Source organism: Phyllopteryx taeniolatus, chromosome 4 (genome assembly GCF_024500385.1).
Source record: "Phyllopteryx taeniolatus isolate TA_2022b chromosome 4, UOR_Ptae_1.2, whole genome shotgun sequence".
Classification (NCBI taxonomy): domain Eukaryota; kingdom Metazoa; phylum Chordata; class Actinopteri; order Syngnathiformes; family Syngnathidae; genus Phyllopteryx; species Phyllopteryx taeniolatus.
The window spans coordinates 13,534,718-13,561,514 of record NC_084505.1 but is presented as its reverse complement, the minus strand read 5'-3'; the positions used below and the strand labels follow the sequence as shown (position 1 = coordinate 13,561,514).

General features: G+C 42.0%; 1 protein-coding gene across 2 annotated transcripts; it reads right to left on the bottom strand.

Moving 5' to 3' along the window:
* Positions 1 to 474: 474 nt before the first annotated feature.
* rnf38 (ring finger protein 38) lies at positions 475 to 26,310 on the bottom strand. 2 transcript variants are annotated; one of them, XM_061769671.1, is made up of 13 exons: positions 26,286 to 26,310; positions 24,707 to 25,372; positions 11,886 to 11,944; positions 5,420 to 5,622; positions 3,862 to 4,213; positions 3,622 to 3,786; positions 3,290 to 3,460; positions 3,007 to 3,189; positions 2,796 to 2,905; positions 2,627 to 2,711; positions 2,389 to 2,510; positions 1,322 to 1,421; positions 475 to 1,091 (listed from the first exon to the last, which is right to left on the bottom strand). In XM_061769671.1, exons 2-13 carry the CDS (start codon positions 25,284 to 25,286, stop codon positions 1,029 to 1,031), a joined length of 2,193 nt encoding a protein of 730 aa, XP_061625655.1. In that variant the 5' UTR covers positions 25,287 to 25,372; positions 26,286 to 26,310; the 3' UTR covers positions 475 to 1,028. The 2 variants fall into 2 exon arrangements, with proteins under 2 accessions (XP_061625655.1, XP_061625654.1); XM_061769670.1 differs by having other exon boundaries at positions 26,168 to 26,305.
* Positions 26,311 to 26,797: the final 487 nt, after the last annotated feature.

Below are 26,797 nucleotides of genomic sequence, written 5' to 3'. Positions count from 1 at the left end.
TCAATACAACTGAAAAACACACTGGATACATCCAGTCCCCTTTGTCCTTTATCAAGAAAATATGTAATTTTTTCACAGACTTGACATGAGTGAAGAGTGGATCAGGTAAAACACACAATTTGAGAAGACTAAATTAGATTTCAATACATCAGTGTGATGACGTGTGTGGTGCAAATTGTATTGCAAAGAAATAAAACTGATGCACGTGAACACTTGCATTCTCTGTAAAGCATATGCTTGGCTGCCATATTGAGCCAAAATAACAATTGTGATAAATAGTCATAAGTTACACCATAAAGCCTTTCCTGTGCCGACGATGAACATGAGATACATTATGGCATTAGGGCATAAACCTTACAGAGAGCATATCATGTGTATGTGTGTGTTGGGGGGGGGGGGGGGGGGGGGGGCATTGAAGAGATTGCACTGTGGCACACTCTATACCTAAAGGAGGAGACAGATAAACACACAGGCTTACAGAGCAAAAGTATATTATTATATGATGTTCCAAAGTCGGTGTCTCCAGGGTTAAATCACAGTGTACAATATATTTTTCCACCCCATACAGGCTGATCTCACATGGAGGAATGCTAAAATACACATACAGAAATGAAAATGAACAGACGATGCCAATTGCAATGAGCCGAGAGGACAGTCTGTGCTATTAAAGATGGAAATACTTACAGAACATTCCACTAGAACAGCAACAACAAAATCTTTGGACTGCAATTCCTCCCGCAAAGTTTGTTACTACAAGTATACAGAACTTTGTTTTCTACTAATGCAATGTCTTTGCTGTGCATGTTTCAAAGGCCATTTTTAGTAAAGAGTGCACAGAAGGCAGACCAGTGTGAGGGTCTTATTATTCCTAATTTGAAGCAATATGTAGAAAAGTGTATTGTTAATAGTCCTTTTGGATGTGCGCTGAAGGAATACTGGTCCCATTTATGTGCGTGATGACTGGAGCAAGGATCACCATTAGCCTGGCATATCGAAAATGAAAAAAAAAACGAAAAAAAATCAGGGAGTCACTCAGAGTCTCGCTGGACCTCGGATGCATCAGCTCGACAGATAGGACAGGTTCGATTAGCCTGGACACAACACAGAATCATGAGATGGAAGTCATGTATTATATCTACATGACCTAAATCATTTTCATCTAAAGCAAACATGGCGAAATAGTGCATGCATGTTAGCCCAGTTGCAAATAAATCCCAGCATCTTAATCATCATCAATATTACGCTTAGTCTGTGTCTATTATTATTCTAAAACATTGCGACAAGCTGGGACATTTAAATTCGGCAAAAAATCTTTACTCACCTTAAGCCACTTGTCTACACACTTGGCATGGAATTCATGATTGCAGGGCAGAACCCTTAAAAGCTGGCGGGACTCAAAGTCACACATGCAGACCACACACCTGGAAGATCGAAGCATTGATTAATTGATTGAACAGTTATTTTTAAAATGTAGTGCAAAAAAAATAAATAAAAGACGTACATTTACAATAACATTCCCAAACCAAAACACTGTACTGCCAGTCCAAAAAAGGAGAAGGAAAAGTAAAATGTGTTTAAATTCTACCCCTGCCGTTACCTAAGGTTAATTAACCATACTAAAATACAAACAAAAATACATACTATAATACAGTGACTCCTAACCACTGTGCTGAAAATCCAATTTCACTTAATTGGTCTAAAAATTCTTCAATTCCTGCAATATACATATATATACACATCTACACATATATATACATACATATATATATATATATATATATATATATACATATACATATATACACATACACATATATATACATATATATACATACATACATATATATATACATATATATACATATATACATATATATATATATATATACATATATATATATATATATATATATATATATATATACACACATATATATACATATATATATATATATATATATATATATATATATATAAATATAAAAATCTGCAAATAGGAGGACACAACAAAAAAAATGTCCAAACAATTGTATTCAACTAGAAATTAATCTAACCTATATTAGAATATTTTTTCTAATATTTTTGAGAATTGTGGGAGTAATGAAACCGGACTATAGTTTGTGAAATTGCATTTGCACCCAGTGTTGCACAACTTAATTACTTACTGATGTAGATGAATATCCTAGAAATCTCCTCGATTACCTCTTTAACTATTGGTAATACACAACTAATATACAATTACATATATTATCATCTGTAGATGTTTTTAGCTTTTACATTTATTAACTATTTCCAGTATTTCATTTTCTTCCAGATCTTTGACACAACAAGTTTGGCACCAGCAGCAGCATCACTTCAGCACATGAGCCTGCCCTTTGAGACACTCACAGCGTTTGCTCAGACTGATGGTTGTTGGGGTTGAACCTGTACGATGGGAGCTGTTCTATATCTGCCTTAGTTAGGCCACGGGGCTTGGCCTCTCCGAGACGCTCTGCAAGGTTCAGCAAGGCCTGGAAGTTTCATAAACAACAGGAGGGGGCGACATTTTGAAATAGTTTACATGAAGGAACTGTTACAGTTGCAAGTACAACAGAATGAAGATGCTGTTAACACAAAGTCAAATTACCTCATAGTTCTCCACCTCTCCGTCATCGACATCAAGCTCCAGACTGATGGCGGGAGCTACATTTTGTGGGACGGGGAGCATGGACCTGGTTGAAAAGAGAAAAAGGTAAAGGTTTCCCTGCTGTCTTCTTTTGTGTGGATCTTGGCTAGCTGAGGTTAAAAATACTTACAGGAAGTAAGGGAGGAAGCTCGGGTGGTAGCTTGAAGGGGGCACAGCCTGTTGGGAACGAGCGGGGTAGCGCCGGCTGGTGAATCGCCGTGGCATGAAGTGGGGATAGGGCTGTGGAAGATCAGAGACGGAAAATGGATTGATCACAAGTGTAAACAAAGTTATATTTATATTATTCACCAAATATAAAAGTCCTCAATCAATGCACTCACCACTGTGAAGAGCTCTTGTGACAGGGGTTCATGGTGTGAAAGAAACTGGAGTGGTGTGGAGGACGGAAGTGTGGAGGGAGGCTGGTGGTGATGGTGATGGTGGTGATGGCCATAGCCAAAGCCTCCACCGAGTGAGAGCTGCTCTCCTAGAAGTTCAACCTCATTTTCAATCCTCTGTAAAGGCTGATAAAAAACATCACATCCATATTTAGAATTTAATGAGAAAAAATAAATAAAAAAAATCAAACAAATAATAAAGTTACGAAAAAGGTACATCTATTACCGATCGTGGCTGTTGTGTTTGAAATGGCAGGAACTGGCTGTGGGCGTGGAGGTGTGGCGGGTGATGAGCGAGATGGGGTGGAGGGGAAAGAAGGAACTGAGGGTCACTGGACAGCAGAGAGGGAAAGGCATATGGCACTGGCAAATGTTGCATTGAACATGCCTGCAGCATCTGGAAAAGGGAAACAAAAATAAAAACGTGGTCAGTGTGAGATCCTGATATACCACATCCCGTCGCTAGGAGGCAATGTCAAACAAGAACATTTCTTGCATTTGCAGATTCCAAGGGCCACAGTACAGCCCACCCACTCCCACAGACTATTGTGCTCTTACCGGGTGGTAGTGTTGTCCAGTACTGAATACCACACTGCAGGCAGGAACTTGTTGTTGTGAGGAGCAGCTGGGGGGAAGGTGTTGACCGTTACACAGCGGTGCTGCGAGGCCATGAGGTGCGACTGGGGTCACAGTGTAGGAGACTGGTACGCTGCTCTGCTGAAGCTGTAAATAAACAATACAACAGTTAAATCACATGAACAGGCATAGGCACAAACACAAAGCAGATCTAACGCATACCTGTTCATGCAAGTCCATGACCATGGCCCCTTGCTGCGACGCTGCATGATGCTGTTGCTGCTGATGGTGATGGTGGTGATGTGCAGCTGGGTGCAGTAGTCGGGGGGACAAGGTGGGGGGATGGAAAGCTCGGGGATCCTCTGATCCCCCACTTCCATGTGTGGGGGGTTGACTGTAGGTGTGGGCTGGGTATATCTGGTGCGTTGAGGAATGCGGGTTGCGGTGGAAGTTTTCATCCTGGCGCTCCGATGGCGACGGGTGGAGTGCGGGGCCTTCAGTCAAGGGGTGATGATGGGGAGGCAAGTGGCGAGCAGGTCTGGAGAGGCGACCACGCTGACGCCTAACCGGGGGGCTGGGAGGGCGATCAAGGGTATACATTTAGGGATCATATCTGCCAACATCTCGAACGGTGGTGCTCAACCCCAAGATTTAGGTGAGTCAGTTTCTAGGGTTTAGTCAAGGTCAAGAAAGAAAGAAAGAAAGAAAGAAAAACACACAGACAGACAGACAGACAACACACAACACTCAACATACACACAGTGCCTGAGTGTGTCCGCTCTGTTCACCTGACTCGCATGATTTGAGACAACATGCTGCTTCACTACCATTTGTTAAAGCCAGAGATAGACGTCTATGTTTATTTCAGGGCCGATATGATACATATTAGGAGTCAAGAAGGCTGATAACCAATATTTAGAGCCAATATTAATTTGCTGTAAAAAGGAAAATATTGGCATCGAAATTTTAAATAATCCCAACTTCAACACTTTAAATGACTTTAATCATATGCTTGCTAAACACCTTTTCAGATTTGCAACATATTTATTTTATTTATTTATTTTTATAATCAGAGAGTCGACGTTTTAAAATTCAATCAAAAAGTGCAGGGAGCTCCCAGGTGCAGCAGCATGTCTTATAAAGTTAAATGAAAACTTAAACAAATAGCTCCTTAAAGTTCTTTACAATAAATAAAGTTTCGCAAAATTTTGATGCAACTGAAATGTTAATCTTTCACTTATCTTTGTTTAAAGTTAAAACAAAAACCAAAGGTGCAGCAAGTTAAATTTATTAAAAAAAAATGCTGGAGCTGATAAGCGTCAAAATGCTGAGTATCGGCATCTATCCATAGTTAAAATGTTAACATTACAACGTCCTTGCGAACAATCCTTTGCTAGGACGGTAGACATAAAAATTAAGAAATAAACAGACTTTGTTGCAAAAATTATGAGTGGCACTTGCCGAGGTGAAACTGTGCATTTCTGAACTTGTCTATAAGGCAACAGGAAAAGTCTCATTGATTGGCAAGTAAACAATTATTGAGTAAAATTCATTTTTGTTTTTTGTTCTTTGAACATAGCGATTTTGTGTTCAACTGATGCATGGTTAGTTTTGTGCACTAGTAAAGTCTTAATTCAAAAAAATAAAAGTTATTTTTTCAATTATGAAGGGTTCAGTAAATACACATATGTTAACTTGCAGGGTTCAGTACCTCCAACAAGGTTAAGAACCTATTCTAGACATAAATTAGCTGCAAAAGAAATCTTCAAAGCTTGAATACCTGCGTCTGTGGCGAGCGGGTGTGATGGATCTTTCTTGGTGGTAATGTGCATGGGGATGAGACTGTCTCCTGCTTGGAGGTCCCAACTCCCAAGGGCGAATGGGGGGAGAAGGGGTGGATGACGATGGGGTGGAAGAAGTTAGCTGTTCCAAGACAGCATGACCGGACAGCCTCTGGCGCTTTGGACTGGGGCTTTCCTCACTCTGGGGAGGGAGGGGTGGAAAAGTGGAGGAGGCGAGTGAGAAAGAAAGAGGAGGGTGAGAGAAAAGGGGCTGCGGTTAGTGACCCACAGTGATCAAATCAAATCAATTTCACTGTGCTCTTCCATCCCTCTGGCCAACAATCCATACAACTGCTTAGACACTAAGCGTCTTTGTGACTCATGGCATTTCCTGTATGTGCACACCTCTGTTGGTGTGTGAGAGTGTGAGCACATTGCACCACCAGTACTCAGAGGCCTTCGGGGCTCACAGTCACTTCCCTCTTGCAGTGAGGAAATGAGGAAAAAGGCAAGACAAGCTCTCACAGGCCCATAAGGGAGTCATTCATCCACACCATCAACTGGTTGGCTCTACTTTTTGAAAGAGTCGACAAAAAGACATGGTGACACAAAACACACACACACACACACACACACACACTGAGTAGTCATCCAGGTTGAGACGGAGTACAAATCCTCAGTCAATTCATCTGTGAGTCACGTTACTTACTGTAAGGCAATGACTCCCTCACAGTCACACGAGCGCCTAGTTATCATCCAGTACATGTGCTGGGCCACATGGAGTAGAATAACTTTACTAGTTTGTTAAATACTTTTAAATACAGTGGAATATTTGAAGCAACCACCACAGTGGTGTTACCATTTGGAATTTAGGGGAAAAAAGAAAATAGCAGCACCTTGTAAAGCGTGATTTTAAAAAAAAATGACTCAGCGGCTGTGACTTTTAACACGCACACGCACGCACACACACACACAGACACACACACACAGCTCAGCAACCTTGAGAACAGTGTGATAGCTAAAAGGAAACAGCTGGAGAGCAGACTGCAGAGAAACATGTACGCACCCACACAAGCACACACAGACACACACACGCACACACAGTTATGGAAACGCCTCCAGACATACACAGTCACACATGGACAGCTGCCACTGTTTGTGTTCTACAGCCTATAAAGAACAATACCTACTGAAGCTGCTTGGAGGCCCACTGCGCTGTTCTAACAAGCCTGAACTGAATGTATTCTCAATTGAGACTCAAAGACACTATAGTGCAGCCGTGAGTTGCGTTGCATGAGAGCTGAGCTCAACCATTTTATGGCAAAGACAAATAAATACAATGGGGTTTGAGGTCTTCATGATCAAACATGATTGGAGGGCAGTGAAAAGAGGTGTGCACAAAGCAGAACCAGGAAGAGAACCAAACACTATAAGTAAGCAGGTTTGAAACTTGCGTCACTGCAAACAAGTGCTTTTGATTATTAGTGAAGCTTCCCTTATCCCGCAAAGCCATGGTTCACCAAATACACGGTCATGCATTGTCAGTTTTGTTTCATTATGTTCTGGCTGGATAAAATGGCTTATAATCAATATCACAATGTAGTGCAGCATGCTATAATTCTATTTTTAAAAAAGTAATACAAAAAATTGACAGCCCTTCACTGACTTCGGTATTTAAAATTACTTAACGCCAGGATGTTCATAGCACAATCCCACTGGTTCAATCAATCTGACTAGCTCTTTGAAATACAAAACAGGGCTTGTGTGCTTTCAACACTGAATGATGTTGGCCTACATACACTACACACAGTCTATACAACTTCAACCCATAACTCAAAATAACCAACAAACAAAATACATTCAACCACAACAGCCCGTACTTTTTGTGACAGCAGGTGAAAGCCACCCAGTAAGGGTAGAATAAAAAGAGCAAAGAGTGCAGCATTGAGGCAGAGGTCCAGAGAGTCTCCTGTGTTTATTGGTTAACCCTAACCCTGTTGTGTAGTTATGTAGTGGGTGTCATCTCCCATGGTGTAAATAAAGTATTGATACCTTTTGTTTGTGATAGTATTCCTGCACATTTTAGATAGTCTTTGTTGTTTAACATTTTCCTTGAAATATTGCTGTGGCAAAACAGTGGCTATAATTTGGAACAAACGAGTCATTAGCTACTTTTACTTTATGTCCTATGAGAAACTTTGAGTTTGTAATTATTTGATCCATTAAAGTAAATGCATTTGCTTCAAAATTGGCATGGGACAGTATCAGATTTTGATGTATGATAACTGTGAGCAAAAATATTGCAATTTCATGGTATGGCGTTATTGAAATTACAGCTCTAAAATGTATTCATTTGAAATATCTGGATAAATAACTTTTGCAATTGAACGTAATCTAATTCATTTTTAAACAATATATACAATATTTGATACATTAGTAAACGTACCACAATCAGTTAAAACAAATTTAAAATTTTTCTCAATAAAATCAAACTATAGTACCTTCAGTGAACAAAAACCTGCACATTAACAATAACAAATACATAAATTATTTCCGTAAAAAGCACTTTAAAAAAAAATAGAATGGCCTAATAGGGGTTCCAAATCCGTTGCCAAAGGCGTACGGCTTGACAAAAAAAAAAAAAAAAAAAAACTGTTACTGTACCAAAAATAGCATGTTCCAGACTCCAAAGACTTGTGTTTGTATTTCTCAGAGCCATGCCGCTCTCTCTCCCTCTATGCACAATAGACAATAGATAGAACCATCATCACATGGCTGCCACGTCAATGCCCCACATTCAACATGGCCGCCACGTAAGCACGGCAGGCACATCTTTTGGAATTGGATCTAGTCATATTGTATATCTGTAACCCGGAAATACGTCAGTCCCATTCTCTGCCTGCATTGCACCACAGCGCCAGTAAACAACAGCAGCCAATTCTGGAACTGATAAACTTTGTCAACGACATTTTAAGTGACAAATGAAAACTATTTTTGGACACATTGTTCAGTCCCAACGGTCCATTTTATCCGCTATCCGTTGTATCGGGGTTTGTTTTATTGAGGTTCCACTGCATATGCAGTCTGCATTAAATGAGTATAAACCTAGAGCACAACAATAATCATAGCAAACAAGAGACAAAACAAAGTTATAGATGTGAAACTAGCTAAATGAAATTTTAGCCCCGTAGAAAAAGTTATTACTCAGAAAATGAGTAACTATTCCTCTGCTCTTCTTCGATCTCTAGCATAATTAGCCAAGCTAATTAGCCATGTTCTCTGCCTCGGGAGCAAGTCTATAGTATTAACTCTCGTAGTTGGTTGCAAACGCTCATTCCAAGACAGTTTTCCATCCATCCATTTTCTGGGCCGCTTCTCCTCACAAGGGTCGCGGGCATGCTGGAGCCTATTCCAGCTGTCATTGGGCAGGAGGCGGGGTACACCCTGAACTGGTTACCAGCCAATCGCAGGGCACATACAAACAAACAACCATTCACACTCACATTCACACCTACGGGCAATTTAGAGTCTCCAATGCATGCATGTTTTTGGGATGTGGAGTGCCCGGAGAAAACCCACGCAGGCACGGGGAGAACATGCAAACTCCACACAGGCGGGGCCGGGGATTGAACCCCGCACCTCAGAACTGTGAGGCTGACGCTCTAACCAGTCGTCCACCGTGCCACCCCAAGTCAGTTTTATGTTAACATATTAACGTTACCTTGAATTTTCAGAGAGTGCTTGGTTGCACATTCCATCCATCCATTTTCTGTACCACTTATCCTCACTAGGGTCACGGGCGTGCTGGAGCCTATCCCAGTTATCTTCGGGTGAGAGATGTGGTAAATGCGATATTATAATGACATAAAAGCTAAAAGCAAAAACCACCATATTTTGGAATTTGTGGTGCACAGCTCCTCTACTCCTAATGCAGACTAGAGTCACTGCTGGTTCTGAATAAGAATCATCTTTATTTGCCAAGTATGTCAAAAACACAGAAGAAATTTGTCTCCGGTAGTTGGAGCCGCTCTAGTACGACAACAGACAGTCAATTGACAGAATACTTTTGAGACATAAGGACATTGAAAAAACAGTCACTGACCAATAAAAGGTTGCTTGTAATCTGGTAATGCCGGTACAATTTATTTAATTTTTTCGACAATTGTGCAAAAGGATGCAGTGTTCTCTAGCAATTAGAGCAGTTTGAATGAGTAATAGAGCAATAGTCCAATGCAAAGACCATTGTGCAAAGGGCGCAGATACTTCAAGAAATGTATGCAGTTTAAAGTGACAAGTAGTACGATAATCTGGGACAATGTCAATTGTGCAAATGTTGCAGATACAGATACAGTACCAAACGTACTTTGCAATATTACTTTATTAACTGCAAGTCTTGCAGAGAATGGCTGTCACCCCCATTCCACCCCCACACTCAAACCTCCGTGTGCCTTTTGACCCCAGCCCCCCTTCTTCCAGCCCCAAAACCCCTGGGACATCCACTGTGCCCATTTTCACATCCAAGCAAGCCTCTTCCATCCCAAGCGTGACGTTCCCCTCCTTCCGCATACGCTCCAAAACCCTACTCGAGCACCCCCCCCCCCCCCCCCCCCCCCCACACACTACCACTATAACACCAGATAAGCTCAACTCCTCCTATAACCCTTATGCGCTCCCCTTATCATTGGTCCCTCCCCCTTTGCTAGACCTGCCTGTCCTGTCCAAGACCCTGGCCTGAAATTTGAGGGGACACAACAAGAGGCTTTTAGATCATGGGTGCACCACTCACACACGCATGCACGCACGCACATACACATGTACTATTGCCCATTAGCATGAAAGTTTGATGGGCCTGTCTACCAATGTTAGGGGGAGCGAAGTCTTGCCAGACAATGACTGAGTGTGTGTGTGTGTGTGTGTGTTCATGTATGCGTCCTCCATCAATATGGCTTAAATGCCCTTATGTTGGACCAGAACGCTCTTTTTCATTCTGAACACACACATGCCTGGTCCAAACAAGTTTCCACTAAACCCAAAATGCCAGGGTACACTCAGGAAGAAAATACAACAACCCTGCTGACAGAAGATGAATACACGCAGTGCCTTCCAGCACAGCTTAGAAACACTGTGAACTGCACTGGGGGTGATAATAGAGCACATTCTGCAGTGTGAGGACCACAAACACGCGCCCTTGTTGCTTTTTGCTCTGTCCACGTTCAGTTGAGAGCAAACAGGCAGGAAAGATATCCTGAAGCATGAGAACAGAAACACTGTGACATGTTCTGCTTGACCACTGTATGTCCACACTTGCATACATGGACTAACTGCGGCAGTCAGCTGCCGAGACCTTGCTGTCAATGCTATGATCCAAATTAGAGTGAAGGCTGAGACACACCTTAGAAAAAGAACAAGGACCAAGTTTGTCAGTCTAAAATTGTGGCTGTGTAGCACGCAGAGCAAATATGGTCATTTGCTTGGACAGAATCATTAATATTTGCAGGGATTCTTCCACATATACCTATCCCGCCCCCACTTATTCTTTCTATTAACAAGATTTGAAAGCTCAATTTGTTTCATCTGCAACTGTTCCTCTCTTCCTTCCTATCTCTCACTCCAAGCAAGCCCCACAGCTGGAAGTGGAATCATTAGCAAAACCCCCTCCCTGCTTTTGGCCTTGTGCGACCACCCTCCCCTGCCCTCCCCTGCAAGCTCTTTGCTACACCTTCCTCAGCATCCTACCTCCCCCTTCTTTTCTCCACTGCTTTGCAACTAATCTGCTTGCTTTTAATACACACGTTAGACTATATATATGTAGATGTAAATTTATTATTGCTACGGATATCCCTTGAAATGTAAAATAAGTCGACCTTTTGCTTACAGAGCAACACGAGTACAAGGGAGAAACAGGCATCCAAGGTGTGACTTATGAAGCATAGAATTAGGGTGGATTTACAACAACCTAGTAAAATGTGAATGCTTTTTTTCTTTGCCTTTGTAAAGGTTTCACGCATGTCTATGCTGTCAAAATGATCCGTGGCGATTCCAGACAGAGAATACTGTAATATGCCTCCCAGGCCAGTAGTGTGTGTCGGCTCTTTGTATAAAAACAGTAAAGGACTTCTTTTCCTCCGAATACCCTTTAGTGGGGTGTATGTCCAATGTGAATGAAGACTGCAGATACAGTAGTGACACAGTAAATATACACTTTACTGAGGAAACATTAGAAGCAGAAACACTATAACTGTGACAGACGAGCGGACTGAACATTTAAATTGTCTGTTTTTAGATATTGCAGTACAATTTTCAGCATTTACATGACAATGGGAATTCTATGCTTTTCAAAAAAACCTTTACTTTGATACACGTTGTCAAACCAAACAAAGTAGTAGCTGTCAATGAACATCCAAAACAGCATTGTTTGTTATCAATTTTCATTACCAAATATGAAAAATAAAAAAAGCATCTTACCTTGTCATTCTCCCCATATGCATGGTCTGGGTGGCAATGGTAAGACCCACCTGAGGCTCCTAAAACAAGTGAAAACAAGAAGTCAACCAAGTGGGAGATACAGCTATGTATGTAACAACCTGGTGCTTACTAAATTAATTTCACACATTCATGCCGTAGGCGCATGGTGAGGCTATATGCCAAAAGGTATCAATAAACATGGGGCCAGTCGTTACTCAGAAGATGTAATATGAAAAACATGATACGCTATTTCTGGAAATGGATAGTATAGTCACAACCAATCACTCAGAGAAGTCTCTTGTTTATCTACAGTTGAACATTTAATCCTTTTGTTGTCTTTGTTTTCATGCAACGTGAGAATAACACGTCACAGTTAAAAAAAAACTTGTTTGTGTAAATTGAACATTTGAGCCGCACAAAAGTGAACAAAACACATATGGTACAGTCCTGTCTCAGATCAGACACACTATAGATCCGCACACACACGCATGCAAAATCAACACAGTAATCCCAGATTAGAGGAGCTTTCTGATGATACCGCCAGTTGCATCATGGCTAAGACTTTTACTCGTTTGTTTTTGCACAATCTTTCATCTTTTTTATTGTCTTGTCTATTTATTCAGTCAATCTTTTGTTTTTGCCTTTGTCATGAGCGTGTCTTTAGCTGGGGATGTCCTCGCCACAGATGGTGGCATTAGTATACAGTCCAAGGATAAGCACTCCCAAGGGCAGTGCACACAAGGCTACCTTTACTATAGAGATTGAGACCATTGAACTAAAAGGGTAATACTTACAAAATGGCTTTTAAAAAGAGCATTTTCACCTAATAGCAGTTTGTTTGCAGAAGTCTTCCTGCTCTTGCGGTCCCCTCTGAAGAAAATCCAGGATTGACAACATAGAGGCAGGCAGACTGAGGTTTGAACCACTGAATTCCTCAGTCCTTTACAGAGCCTTTCCGCTCATACTTCACTCCCCGGAGCCGACAAGGTAAATTAATGGAAAAGGTTGAGGTAAGTAAAGCTAACATTAGAGGAAACCAGTTAAACAGGTATTTTCATTTAGATGATCTGGGCCAGAGGACTGGTAAAGTATTCATGGGCTATTCAGTGGCTGCATGAGCAGAACATTCATTCTCCAAACACAATGGGCCAAACCCTGCTCTCTCCCTGAATAGGCTCTCACTTGCACACTGTCAGAGTCCAGTAAATCAAGTCAGAGGCCAGTCAGTCAGTCACAGTCACCCTTGGGAGCACAACACAGAAGTTAGAGAACAGGTTTCAAATGTTTAGATGACATCATGTCCCCTGTCGCATGAACACAGACTGCATACACCACACACTTTAGTTTCACTGGTAAGGGCCTTGGGCAGCATAGAATAGTAGTCATCTAATTAGAATAGGACACTGTGTGGATATTTCTCAAAAAATGTATCAAATTACATTTTACATAAACCTGACAAGAACAGTAACATGTCCACTGTCTGTGGTCTTGAGCTGCTTCAACATTGCAAACTTACGACTACATTACTCTCAAGCAGGAGCTCCATGAGAGAAACAAATAGCAATGTGTTCCAATTAAGAAAAAACTGACTTAAACCTGCCAGCTCCCAGCACAAAATTCACTTTGGCATGTATTGAGCCTGTGTGTGAAACAAGCTCATCACTGGAAAGACAATTTGGTGAGCTTTCTACCAAGTGAGTGGTATTCACACTTGAAGAACAAGGAATGTTATAAAAATGTCAATTCACAGAGGAACCACATCCCTGAAGGTTTATATGGACATCCTGCTGTATGCTACAAGTGTGAAGGGCGACCTCTGAATTTTCAAATGTGAACTCTTACAGGGAGAGGTGGGGTGCCAATTGGGAATTTCGGGACAACTCCGAATGGCTGCCAATTGGGAATTTCGGGACAACTCCCGAACGGCCGGTCCATTCCAGACCGAACCTTTTTCTTTGGGGGGGTAGCACAATTCCTATAAAATTTCCAATACACACAGCCATCTTTTAACAAAACCTAATTACAGACTACTATTCAACAAATACAAGACGACTTATAGGGTAGACTTATGTCAACAAAGCCGTGCACGAGCGCATCGGTCCCATGCGCCGTGCACGCCAAGCCGAGTGTCCCGGCCGCCGGCCGGAGTACGGTTATACAGTAGATTATAGCCTGCGGGGTGCAGCATGAGTTTATGATTCGAGACTTCGTCGGACCCTTGCAGTTGTGCGGTTTGACCAACAATTGTTGTTAAGCAACAAACAAGCCCTAAGCGGGTCATCTCTGCCCCATCTTCCCCCACACCAGACATGAACCAAAATGTGCAAAACTGACAGATCTTTTCAGTGGGGGAAGGATCCAGCAGTACAACTACAGGTGGGCACAGTGGGAAAATGGCAAAATATTACACCTAGCAGACTATGCATTTGTTATGCAAATGATTTGGTACACAAAATTGTTAACTACTTTACGCCTGTATTGCAAGCATCATTGATTCTCGTCACAAACAGAAAATGATCAAGTCTCTGTGACCTGACTTTGTGATTTACACTTTAAACAATTAAGGGATACTTACATATTATTTGATATGTGAACAAATGAGCAGGATTACTCTGATATAAGAAAGCGTAAACCCTCCAACGCGGTATACATGCGTGTGCGTGCGCGCACATTCGTGTGTGCATGCGTGCATGTGTGTGATTTATGGCATTTGCTTACATGGATTGTCTTTGTGTATTAAGAACATAATTTATTATGATTATTATTAGTATTATTAATAGCAGCAGCATCAGGAGTCAAGGTCACTAGCAGAGGGGTTATTGAGGGACTGGGTAACCCCATGGTGGCAATGAGGAGCTGGTGCTGGTCTTGGAAAAGGAGGAGGATGATGTGGTGGTCTTATTGGGGAGAGGGAAGAGAATGGAACAGAAAGAAGCGATAACCAGACCGGTAGAGATGCCGTGTGTAAGGCTGCCGTACTGGGTAAGCAATTGTATTATGCATACAGTGTATACAGCAAAAATGATGAGACCTAAATCATGGTCACCGCTCATTGGTTAGTATTCGGGGCTTCGTTGCAAGGCAGGAGAAACAAAATAAAACATTTGGTCTTCAGTTGTACGCACTGGGGGCCTCTCCATCTAAATTTCCGGGCTGAATTATGGGCCCAGTACATCCCTGCTTACAGGTTCTCGGAATGGTAAATATGAGAGACAAGTAGAGTGCAAAGTGGAGGCAAAGGAAAAGGTGGAAAATGCACATAAAATAATGGGGAATAAAAGTAAGGAAGAGATACAGTTGAGGGAGTAAAAACCCAGAGAGGATGGAGCGAGGTGAGAGAAGAGAGCCGGGGCACTCGATGGGGGTTGCGGTTTCCCCTCTTGACTGCTATTGATTTTCTGTATGGCTCAGAGTGCATCAGCTATTTCTATCAATTTCCTTCACCTCTCCTCCCTTTTTCATCCCTCTCTGCTCTTCCCTCACACACCGCCATCACTTCATCACCCTCCCTCCCTGATACTAGCCCTTTTCTTTCCCTATCTGCCATCCTGTCTCCCTCTCCCGTGCACCCCTGCTGCTTTACCAGCATACACATTTCCATGCTTTGCACTATCACATCATCTGTGTCCACGTTTCCTGAAGTCTTTCCTCATCTTACTGCCTCTTTCTGTAAGGTAAATGACAGGCGGCAGCTATTTGGTGGTCAAATACACTCACTATCCACATCATTCGGTACACATGCACAATCATATGAGATGTTAAAAATGTTTGCCTCTATAAAGATAAATAGGAAGGGCTCAAGTAGAGCGCAGACCTCGGCCAAGGTTGAACAATTCGAATGTAGATCAGCATCAAAATAACCTCAACCTGGATATGTATTAATTTTGTCCTTAATGTATTCACTGAAATGAAATGACAAAAAAAATGCCCTCTCGCAATGTTAACAGAAGTTTAAAAAGTCTAAATTTAATTTGAGAGTAATCAAAGTTGAGCAGCACTCTATTTGTAAAGGACTATTTTACAAACATCACTTTCACTGGTTATCGTTAAATTCTGAAGGCATATCTGATCAAGTGTCTCATGGACATTGGTCACCATTTACTCATAAATGGGGAAAGGTAACCTGCGATATTTACACATATTTTGGGAATGTAAAGACAATTCCAGGCAAGCCTATGAAAAGCATGAGTGCATACATACACACGCAGGCACGCACGCACACACACACACACATTTCATCCTACCTCCTGAACACGTCAAGGCACACTTCCCACCTTGGCGCAAAAGAGAATGGAGTAACAAGCTGGTGTACAAGCTCAAAATAGGTGGCGCAGTAACATCTGCCTAGCCGTTACTTGTCTAATCGTGAATCTCACCTTCTGACGCTCTCATACTTCACTGCCCACCATTTGTTCATTCTTACCCCCATTTTTTTGTTATTTTACCAACCCCAGTAAAGAAAAAGGAACTGAAGGAGTAATTATGAAACTGGCTATACATCCCAGACTATGAACTACACATAAAATGACTCTTTATTGCAATCATTTATTCTTATGTAAAGAACCTTACTCTGTCAAATTTCTCCAGCAAACCCACTTCCTGGATGAAGCAGCAGCAAATGTCGGCTTGTGGCTTCTGCAAAGATGACGCTTATGAAGAAATACCATCTTATTGAAAAGCTTACATGGACGACTGGTTAGAGCGTCTGCCTCACAGTTCTGAGGACCGGGGTTCAATCCCCGGACCCGCCTGTGTGGAGTTTGCATGTTCTCCCCATGCCTGCATGGGTTTTCTTCGGGCACTCCGGTTTCCTCCTACATCCCAAAAACATGCATGGTAGGTTCTAAATTGCCCGTAGGTGTGAATGTGAGTGCGAATGGTTGTTTGTTTGTATGTGCCCTTCGATTGGCTGGCAACCAGTTCAGGGTGTTCCCCGCCTCCTGCCCGATGATAGCTGGTATAGGCTCCAGCACGCCCGCGACCCTATTGAGGAGAAGCGGCTCAGAAAATGGATGGATGGATCAGATTTTATTTTTTTTTGACTGGTGTGTCCATTTCGTAACTCATCACGTCATTGGTCATCGTTTTCTTACTTCATCTTCCTTCAAGTTGTTGACTAAAGTGCAGAGACAGGACAGTTTCTGCAGTTATATAATTTCATATAGGCCTACAAGTATGTTTCTGTCAGTGCTGTTCAGACTCAGCTAACCAGGCAATAGGCAAACAGAAGATATTCACAGACTAGCTAGTAAAGGCATACCGACAAAACACACTCATAAGCAACTACCATTTCTTCTTGCACTGAAAGTAACTCTTAATTGATTCAGTATAATGTCCAATGTGCAGACTTTTTTTTCATTCCGATTGAATTCTTTCCCATTGAAGATCTTAGGTCCACTGTTTACATGTGACGTAATCTATCCCTATCTGGTGTTTACATGGGCTACGATCACAACTCTTGAATTTTCACCCAGTCAACATTTACTGATTTCATGCTTTTCCTTGCACTCACCAACTTTCTGTTTCTGGTCTCTATCCATCTATAGTATTCCCTGCTGTCCATTTGCTTCCAGCCAATTATTTTCAACTCTCTCCAGTCACAGTATCTGAAGGGATTCAAGGCTGCATAATCAACTGTTCTCAGAGAGACGCACCTCTCTTCTTGGCAATGGTTATTGGCCACAAAATGCAATTTTGTTTTGCATCTTTAACCCACCTCCCTATCTCCCTTTCATTCTTATATTTGACACCCGTTTCACATCCCCCTTTCCTGAACCTATCCACTGCACTTGATCTTGCTCCCCCGCCCGACATTCTTTGGCCTCCCTCTTTCAATCTCCTCCTTTACTTAAGGCTTTTTAGTGACCTTTGGCATTCCCTCTGTTTGTCTAAGTGTTATTTTCCCCAAACCAGATCAGAGTCAATACATTGGACTTTGAGGTCACTCTATGTGACGTGTCCTCCCCCGTGATGCTCTCTTACTGACCACTGAGAGTGCTTTGTTGTTTATTTGGAGTGATGATGGGAAAACCAGCTACCTGGTCACCCAAACCAAAAGAGATTTTATTTTCCAAAAATAAGGGGGTTTGTGTGGGGGGAAAGACAAAGGAAAGTACAAAACAAAGTACGTTTCCACTTCTGTAGCAGACAGAAGGATGGAGAGGACATACAGAGAGTAGTGGGATAAAGGTAGAGAGTGGCAGAAGGGTCTGTCCCTATGTTGCTGCAGGCAGTCCATTAAAACGATCTTTCCATTAGAGAAATGTGCACGAGGAGGCCAGCAAAAATAGATCAGAGGGGCACAGAGAGGGTTGTCTGATCCAAAGGCAACCAAGAGATGGATGGGCCAGTGAAAAGACATGCTGGGCCAGAATCAGATCAGATGACCAGCTAGGAAAAATTATGGTCTTAAGCATTAGGACCAACCCAGCAGCCTCTGTTCCACTTTATGTCTCAGTTTTCCAGCAAAGCATCATAGTATACAAGTGTTATTTACCCAACTTGGGAGTTCAAGTTACGTGAACTGTTAATATGACAGAATATTAAAAAGGATAGGAAAACAGACTGTCACACTATATGAAAATAAATTTTAACCTGAGGAATTTGAGTCACTGAAGAAGAGCGGGACAAACTGAAAATACTGTATACGATCAACATTATGTTTCATGCCTCACGCAGGTGACTAGCACTTGAAGAATGGACTTGGAATGTCTACTTCCTGCTCAACCTTCCACACAAACATGGCTCATTCTGGGAGTGGGGAGAGGCTGGAATAAAGAGACAGCCAGCCAGCTCCCACAAAACTACGAGAGAATATTCAATTTCCAAAATGTCCTCTGACTAAAAAGAAACTGATTAATCGTTTATAAGAATTTGTGCCGTGAAAGAGTAATATTAATAACTCGTTTTATTTATAGGCGCCTTTTAAGCCACTCAAGTTCCAACATAGTTAAAAGATATACAATAAAAATAAATAATAAAGCATCAATTAAAATACCAAATAATATTTGTATGCTTTTGAATATTGAGATTGTTTTGAAGATGAACAACTTGGAAGTCGACCAGCAACATGGAATGGATTGTTTTTGGAATGGGAGGTTACACTATTGACTACATTTCTGGAAAAATGAACTCTGCAAAATGTGCCAAACACACACCAACAGTATTACGGTAGTTTCTCGTGTATAATCCGCATTCCCCCCCACCCCCCAAAAATTGTCAAAAGTCAATAGTGCGCATTATACATAGGGATAGGGAAAATGCGGGGGGGAAACTTTCACATTTTATAAATGTATGCCGCCTCCTAGAGGTTATGAAAAAGCTCCACACTCTTTCCAATATGCCAACGATACCTAGAGGTTATGAGAAGTGTACACTTTCATTCTAATATGCTACCGTCACCTAGAGGCTATGAAAAAGGTGGAGCCTACACTTTCATTCCAATATGACAGGGATAACTACATAATGTACAGTTGTACTCATAAGTTTACATACCCTGGCAGATTTTGTGAAATACTGTTTTTTTAGGTACAACGGATGACTGAACAAAAACCATCAATTTCTTTATGGTTATGTTTTGTTGAATGATAATGCATTTCTGAAATGCGTGACAGTTTAATTTGAATCTCATTAAAATAAAATTAAATGTGTTTCGTCTGGCCCTTTGTGTTTTCTTTAAAGAATTGTACCCATCTTATAGATTCTGCCTGGGAAATCAAACATATGAGCACAATTGTGTTTTCGCATTTACTTAATAAAAGTAGGACTGTGAATTTCAAAATAAAAGCAAGTAAATAAAAAGAAAATATTACGCGTTCAAATAAATAATTCTTTGGAAAAACTAACAAAATACAGATAATAGTGTTTTGATCATACGGGTAGAAGCAAAATCATACATTGTAAAAATGCATTATACATAGGTAGAAGGGTTTTCCAGACTTTTGAGGTCAACTTTGGGGGTGTGTATTATACATGGGTGCGCATTATAAACGATAAATTACAGTAGTAACAACATGACAACTGATATGATTTCACAAAAAGGACAGTCCGTCAAAATGCTGAGTCTGGTTGGAATGGTCACTTAAACCTGAGTACAACGCACAATGAATTTAGAATGTCGGATGATGGGTTCTGGAAAAACTTAGTTTGTGTGTCTGTGGGGGGGGGGGGGGGGGATAGCCTTTCTGGGAGATGTTTTTGTGTGATATCGCCTGTAGTAAATATGGTCAAAAAACACCATCAAATTAAGGGTTTTGGTTGTTCGCAGCACTTATTATTGTTTTTGTTTACACTACAGATATGCAAAACAATATGTTTAGTGAGCTTTTTACAAAAGACAAGGGGCTGTGCTACGCCCATTGTTATATAAAACCTGTCTGTCATTTCTGTTCAATGATTTCAACCACATCATTTTTGATGAGCCACCAAGTGGGCCAGCACGGGAAATGAATTGGGCATTCTCGCTAAAAAAACAAAACAATCAAATACTGAAAAATACAACAAGATGTTAGAGGAGCGGGATAGGATTAATACGCAGTGTGTTATCTCCTCTAGTAGAAGCTTGGGTGAAAAAAAATAGTTATATACTGAAAGTTTAAGGAACTCTGTACCCAAAATACACTATATTGCCCTAAGTATTCACTCACCTACTTTGGCACACATGAATATATGTGGCATCCCATTCTTAATTTATAGGGTTTAATATGACATTGGTCCACCCTCTGTAGTTATAACAGCTTAATCTCTTCTGGAAAGGTTTTCCACAAGGTTTAGGAGTGCGTTCATGGGAATTTATTTTACAATTTTTCCAGAAGCACATTTATTAGGTTACACACTGATGTTAGACAAGAAGGCCTGGCTCTCAGTCTCCACTCTATCCATCCATCCATTCTCAATACCGCTTATCCTGTTCAGGGTCGCGGGGGTCTCCGCTCTAATTCATCCAAAAGTCAAGGCCAGTCAAGTTCATCCACAACAAACTCTCTCATCCGTGTCTTTATGAAACTTGATTTGTGCACTGATGTACAGTCATGTTGGAACAGGAAGAGGCCCTTTCCAAACTGTTCCCACAAAGTTGGAAATAAATATTAGGCCCTGAGCTCCAGTAAAAGGAACTCTAAATGCTTCAGCATACCAAAACATTTTGGACAGTCAAACAGTTGGGGATTACTTCATCCAGTTCCAACATGTCTGTGGACCAGGGCACAAAACAAGGTCCATAAAGACATGGATGAGAGTATCTGGTATGGATGAACTAGACTGGCCTGCACAGAGTTCTACCCTAAACCCGATAGAACACCTTTGGGTTGATTTCGAGTGGACAACGAGCCAGGCCTTCTCATCCAACATCAGTGTGAAAATTCCTATACTCACTCCTCAACCTTGATGAAAGCCTTCCCAGAAGAGTTGAAGCCGTTATAGCTGCAACATCATATTAAACCAGATGGCTTTTTATAATGGGATATCAATTAAAATAATATGCGAGTCAAGGAAGGTGAGCAAATACTTGTGGCAATATAGTGTATACGATTTTAATTTACCCAATTCAAGTGTCTGCAAATTGAAGCAATACTGTATGATCTTAAAATTCTTCTTGTGAGCAAAACACTTCACTGTGAAACTGAATTGTGAGCTCTATCCTCTGTAGTTGGGTTAGCAAAAAAAGAAATGAGTTGATGTTTCTTTCAGGGTATATTGAATTTCTTTAATATAGATGATTAAGACATACCAGTATTGTTAATCAATTTATTGCTCAGAAATGTGTGGTGAGGTAGAAGAATAGTCATTACAATGACACTGTTATTTTACATGCATACAGTAGTCTACATTGTAGTATCCACATGTAAAAGGTTATGGTTAACAGGCCTAGTATCTACTTAAATTTAAATACAACCACCAAACATACAGTACTTCCCACCACATGGGTTTAAAGTTAAGCTAAGCATTCTCCAAATCTGAGAAAAATCTTTCCTTGTTGTCCCTGAATGTGAATCACCTGTATTTGTTTCTTTCCATGTTGTGTAACTGTACTCTAAATTTCACAGCAAAGCGTACATACTTGATAGGTTTTACATTGCAGCAAAGTACAAATATCTACTGAAGTACAAATATCTATGACGTATGGCGTGACCATCCAGGACAGCAGGGTATTGATTATGAAAGAGCGCCATGACCAACCTCTTGAATGAGACTGATTAGCACATCTGCCTCACAGTTCTGAGGACCAGGGTTCAAATCCCGGCCTTGCCTGTGTGGAGTTTGCATGTTCTCTCCGTGCCTACGTGGGTTTTCTCCGGGTACTCCGGTTTCCTCCCACATTCCAAAAACACACGTGGTAGGTTGATTGAAGACTCTAAATTGCCCGTAGGTGTGAATGTGAGTGTGAATGGTTGTTTGTTTATATGTGCCCTGCGATTGGCTGCCGACCAGTTCAGGCTGTACCCAGCCTCTCGCCCGAAGATAGCTGCAATAGGCTCCAGCACGCGCCCGTGACCGTAGTGAGGATAAGCGGTACAGAAAATGGATGGATGAGAAAAAAACAAAAAACTGCAACAATCAAATATTTACTGTCTGATTTGTAGTCCATTAAAAGAAGGGCAGAATTAAATTATACATAACATCAATTTTGGTACTCTGCATTGTCAGTACTGACAGACACTTTCACAAGTTGTCTCTGTAGGTTCAAAATGGTTAAATAAAACATCTTGAAAAGGCTTTCTACCTATTTTTTGTATAATTGACTCCAAACTACATTCCCTGAAGCAATGTAACGCACAACACAGTGGTTCAATACGCTTCAGGCTACGAGAGTCCACATTATACAGACTGCTGCGGTTCACTTGCCTTCTGTGTTGCTAACAGTGAGCCACATCCACACTGCAGCATTGTGGAAAAACACAAACCCACATAATTTAAATTAAAATACAATATGCACACATTGTATGTTTTTTTTTTTTTATGTGCCTAATAATGCCAGTAAAGCACATATGTAAAATTCAAGGCCTATGGGCCAGATCAGATCAGTTTCTTGCTAAATGGATTTGTTTTGTACATTTTGGCATAAAAGGCTTTCGAAAATTGCAACTTTTGACTTTGTACGGATAATATACGCTTTTTTCCCCACCATAAAATACAATTACATAAATTGAACTATTCATCCATTTTCTATACCACTTATCTGCATTAAGGCATTTTCACACCGCACTTGCTCAGAGTGAAAGGTCAGCGGGGCAGCGCACAACAATGACTGTGCCTCAGTGCAACCTTGCCCATATTTGGAGGGGCTCATGTAGCACACCTCGACAATATGTATTTCTCAAAGAAACCTCTGGCTTTGCTTATTTTAAGGAGGAGGGGGAGATGCGCAGCAGCAAAAAAAAAAAAAAAAAAAAAAGAATGGGTCATTTCATACTAATTCCACGGCAGACTCTCTGACAGTTTTCTCGTTTGTGAGCTACAGTTCCACGAAGAGCGTTTCAAAGGGTATTTCAGGCTGTAGAGGGAGCAGTTTGAAAGCCTCCTGCTGAGACGTCTCAACATCATTTTTCTACGGTCCAAAAGCGCGGGACACTGGGACACCACATTCATTATGACTTCCTCCATTTTCCCCATGCCATTTACAATACAAGTCCGCCAAAATGGCACTCAGAAATCACTCAGCCAGCCCCTCTCCGAATGCAGGTACTTTCTGACGTCACCGTGACACCCCTCTCAAATGCAGCATATTTTTTATTTCTTTATTTATTTTTTTTTAAATCGAGGGCATGTTGCTGGCGGCTAATGAACTCTTGCCGTGTCGTGCCGTGACTCGTTATTAGGAATCCAATTCGTGTTCTAGACAGGACACGCCCCACTCCAATATTACTGGCTGCAGAACACCCACTGCTCCAATATTACTGGCTCCCGTTAGAACATGCCCTACTGCTCCCAGACTGGAAAAAATGTATGTGACTTAAGTGTGGAGACGTTAATATGAATCCCACTAACCGTAACCCACGCTAATCGTAACCCATCTTAAACCACTTTAACCCCAATCCTAGCCCTGAACCCAACCATAACAAACTTATTTGTTTTTATTTTGTACAAATTCCTCCTCCAAATCACATACACAATGAATGGGCTTGTCGACAGCGCGCTGCGCGTTGCTAAGTGCAGTGTGAAAAGGTCTTTAGGATCATGGGTGAGCTGGAGCCCATCTGACTTTAGGCGAGAGGTGGGGGAACTAGTCGCAGTAAATCGAGCGGTTTGACCATCCCTGATGGTGTTGCGGTGCATTTCCCTGACTTCTATGCAGGCAGTGTGGGTTCAGTGATGAAGTGTTGTTTGTCTGTATGCGCCCTGTGATTGACTGGCAACCAATCCAGGGCACAGTCTGCCGTTTGCCCGAAGTTGGCTGAGAGAGGCTGTAGCTCCACCCACAACCCTCAAAAGGATAAGTGGCATAGAAAATGGATGGATGAATGGATGGATGGGTGTGTGTGTGTGTCATGTGTGCGTCATGTGTGCGTGTACACACACGCACGCACACACAGTTTTCCATGATTTCTTTCCAACAAAATTTTTAGTAAAAAATATATAAGAATGAAATGCAGGGGCACATGTGTATATGTACTAACATGATTGTGTTAGTGATTATACATTTATGTGGTTTTCACAGTCATAACTGCCCTCTGAGGGAAACCCTAACTATGATGTGGCCAGTGACCCGCACTGAAAATTTGCTTGACACCCCTGCACTAAAGTAAACCTGGACTTAAGTGAACAGAATAGGCTGTAAGGTAATGTATGTGTATATCGTCATCAATACATACACAACTACTTACCTTCGGTTGGGATGCGGAGGACGCCAGGAACGGGGGGGAGCCTCTGGATGCCCGGGGAAGCGTTACCTCCCGGGGTTCTCTGCTGGTTCTCTGCTTGGCTGCTGTGAGCCCCAAAGGGAGCGCAACCACCAGCACCATGCTGCTGCAGTTGCTGAAGATGCTGCTGTTGGGGATGCTGCTGGTTAGTTCCTATTACTCCGCTGCCAGTAATTCCACTCCCCCCATTATAATGCTGGTAATATCCAGACCGGGAACGTGATCGAGTCCTGGGGGGCTCCATTGCCATTTGGTGGCTGTGGAGGGGGTGGAGGAGAACAGAGGGGGACGCGGATAAGGACTGCGGCGGAGAGCTGTTGGCGGATGCGGGCTGTAAGCTTCGAATGCCACTGTGGCTGTAACTATAGTACCCGACTCCTCTGCCCCCCTCTGCGCCCCCGTACAATGTTCGCTCCGCCGACTCGACCGCCCCCGCCTCTTCGAATAGATCAGCCCCTTTAGGGACCGGCTCTGGGGTGGAGGGCAGCCGGGGGCACACTCTGGGCTCTTGAGTCGTCGGCTGGCCAGTGGCTGCGATTGGCATTTCCTTTTGGGGGATTTCCTCGGTTTCCTCTTTTCTGCCTTTTCGACCGGCTGCGCTCACAGAGGAAGCTTGTCAGAGTTTAGACACTGTTTCAAATGGGGAAAAAAATAACACAGTTTACATCACCGCGCTGTTAAAAGACCAATTAATACTTTAACTACAGTGGTGGTGTTGTGTGAGCAACCGAACAACTTTGCTCACGATGGTATCTATCATTAAGCAAAGTCAACTGCGGGTTAGTGTCGACTAAAACAACAACCAATAGCCCCACCGACGTTAAAATACACACACTAAGCAACTTTAAGCACATGAAAATGAGATAGTGCTGTGGCTCGCTAGCTCCCACAAGGCTGTGATGTTGGGGGTATGCTAACGTTAAGTGCGCGCAACATACTGCGTGCTAAATATATTCCATACTACTATATACGCAGTCACTTTTTCCCACTTTCTAGTTTATCCCCGAACTGACTTTATGACAACTTTGACCACTTTGGCAACAAATTAAACTTGTTAAACGTGGCTGCGTAGTGCCGTTCGCTAGCTGTAAAGATATCGCAACCCCTCCTCCTACAGCGACCAACAGGGAGGAGAAAATCCAGTTGCTTGCCACCCACGCCTAGAATACCTTTAAACTGCGTGGTTGTGAGCAAAAATGAGAAATGAGGATAAAAACTTTTGAGTTTAGCGAACCAGCCACCATCAGCGCTCATGTTTCTTTGCTAAACAGACGCAAAGCCATAAAGAGCACACTGATAGATAGAGGAATAAAAAGTGGCCAACCTAAAATTACAAAGAAAGAATTATGCTTCCACGAACACTATTTACGGTCCGGCCTTTACACATGTTTTTCTCTAATATTTCCTATTTTTCCGACTACCAACCTGCAATGTGATCTCACAGACTTGTACTCCTGACTCCAATCTGTCGATATTACAGCGCGTGTGTATGTGTGTCGGAGCTCTCAGTGTTCGCTTGGTGTCAGCGTGAAATGTGACAGACCGTCAGCGCTCGAGTCGGATTGTACCAGACCAGAGCAATAGAATCTTGCTTCATCCGGCACCTCCGCCGCATTTCCTGTTCACTACTCCCACATTGCAAATGAACACAGCCATAACGATTTCAGTGTGCAGAATAATGGCTGACATACTATCTCGCGTTTGAAATAACGCGCGTACGAGACCAAATGAACAGGCTGTTAGATATACATTCGATTAATAGTGTCTGTTAAATCAGAAGCTGGATGGCAAAGAGGCAGGCTAAAAGGGGCTTTAAATTATTTATTTACAAATACCAAGGCTACCCATTGCAGCTGGTTCATCCAGTGCTGAAAGTTCGCCGGAGATATTGGTTGTGTTCGCAAAAGTTTGATGTCGTTTTCCTTTGCTAGATAATCAGGCAAAGATACCGAAAAACTAATACCTATCATCAGGTCAGATGTTTACTTTTAACCACGTTTCGCACGAATGCTATGGTTTTGCATACTCCAATATGGAATCTGAGCGTAAGAAACA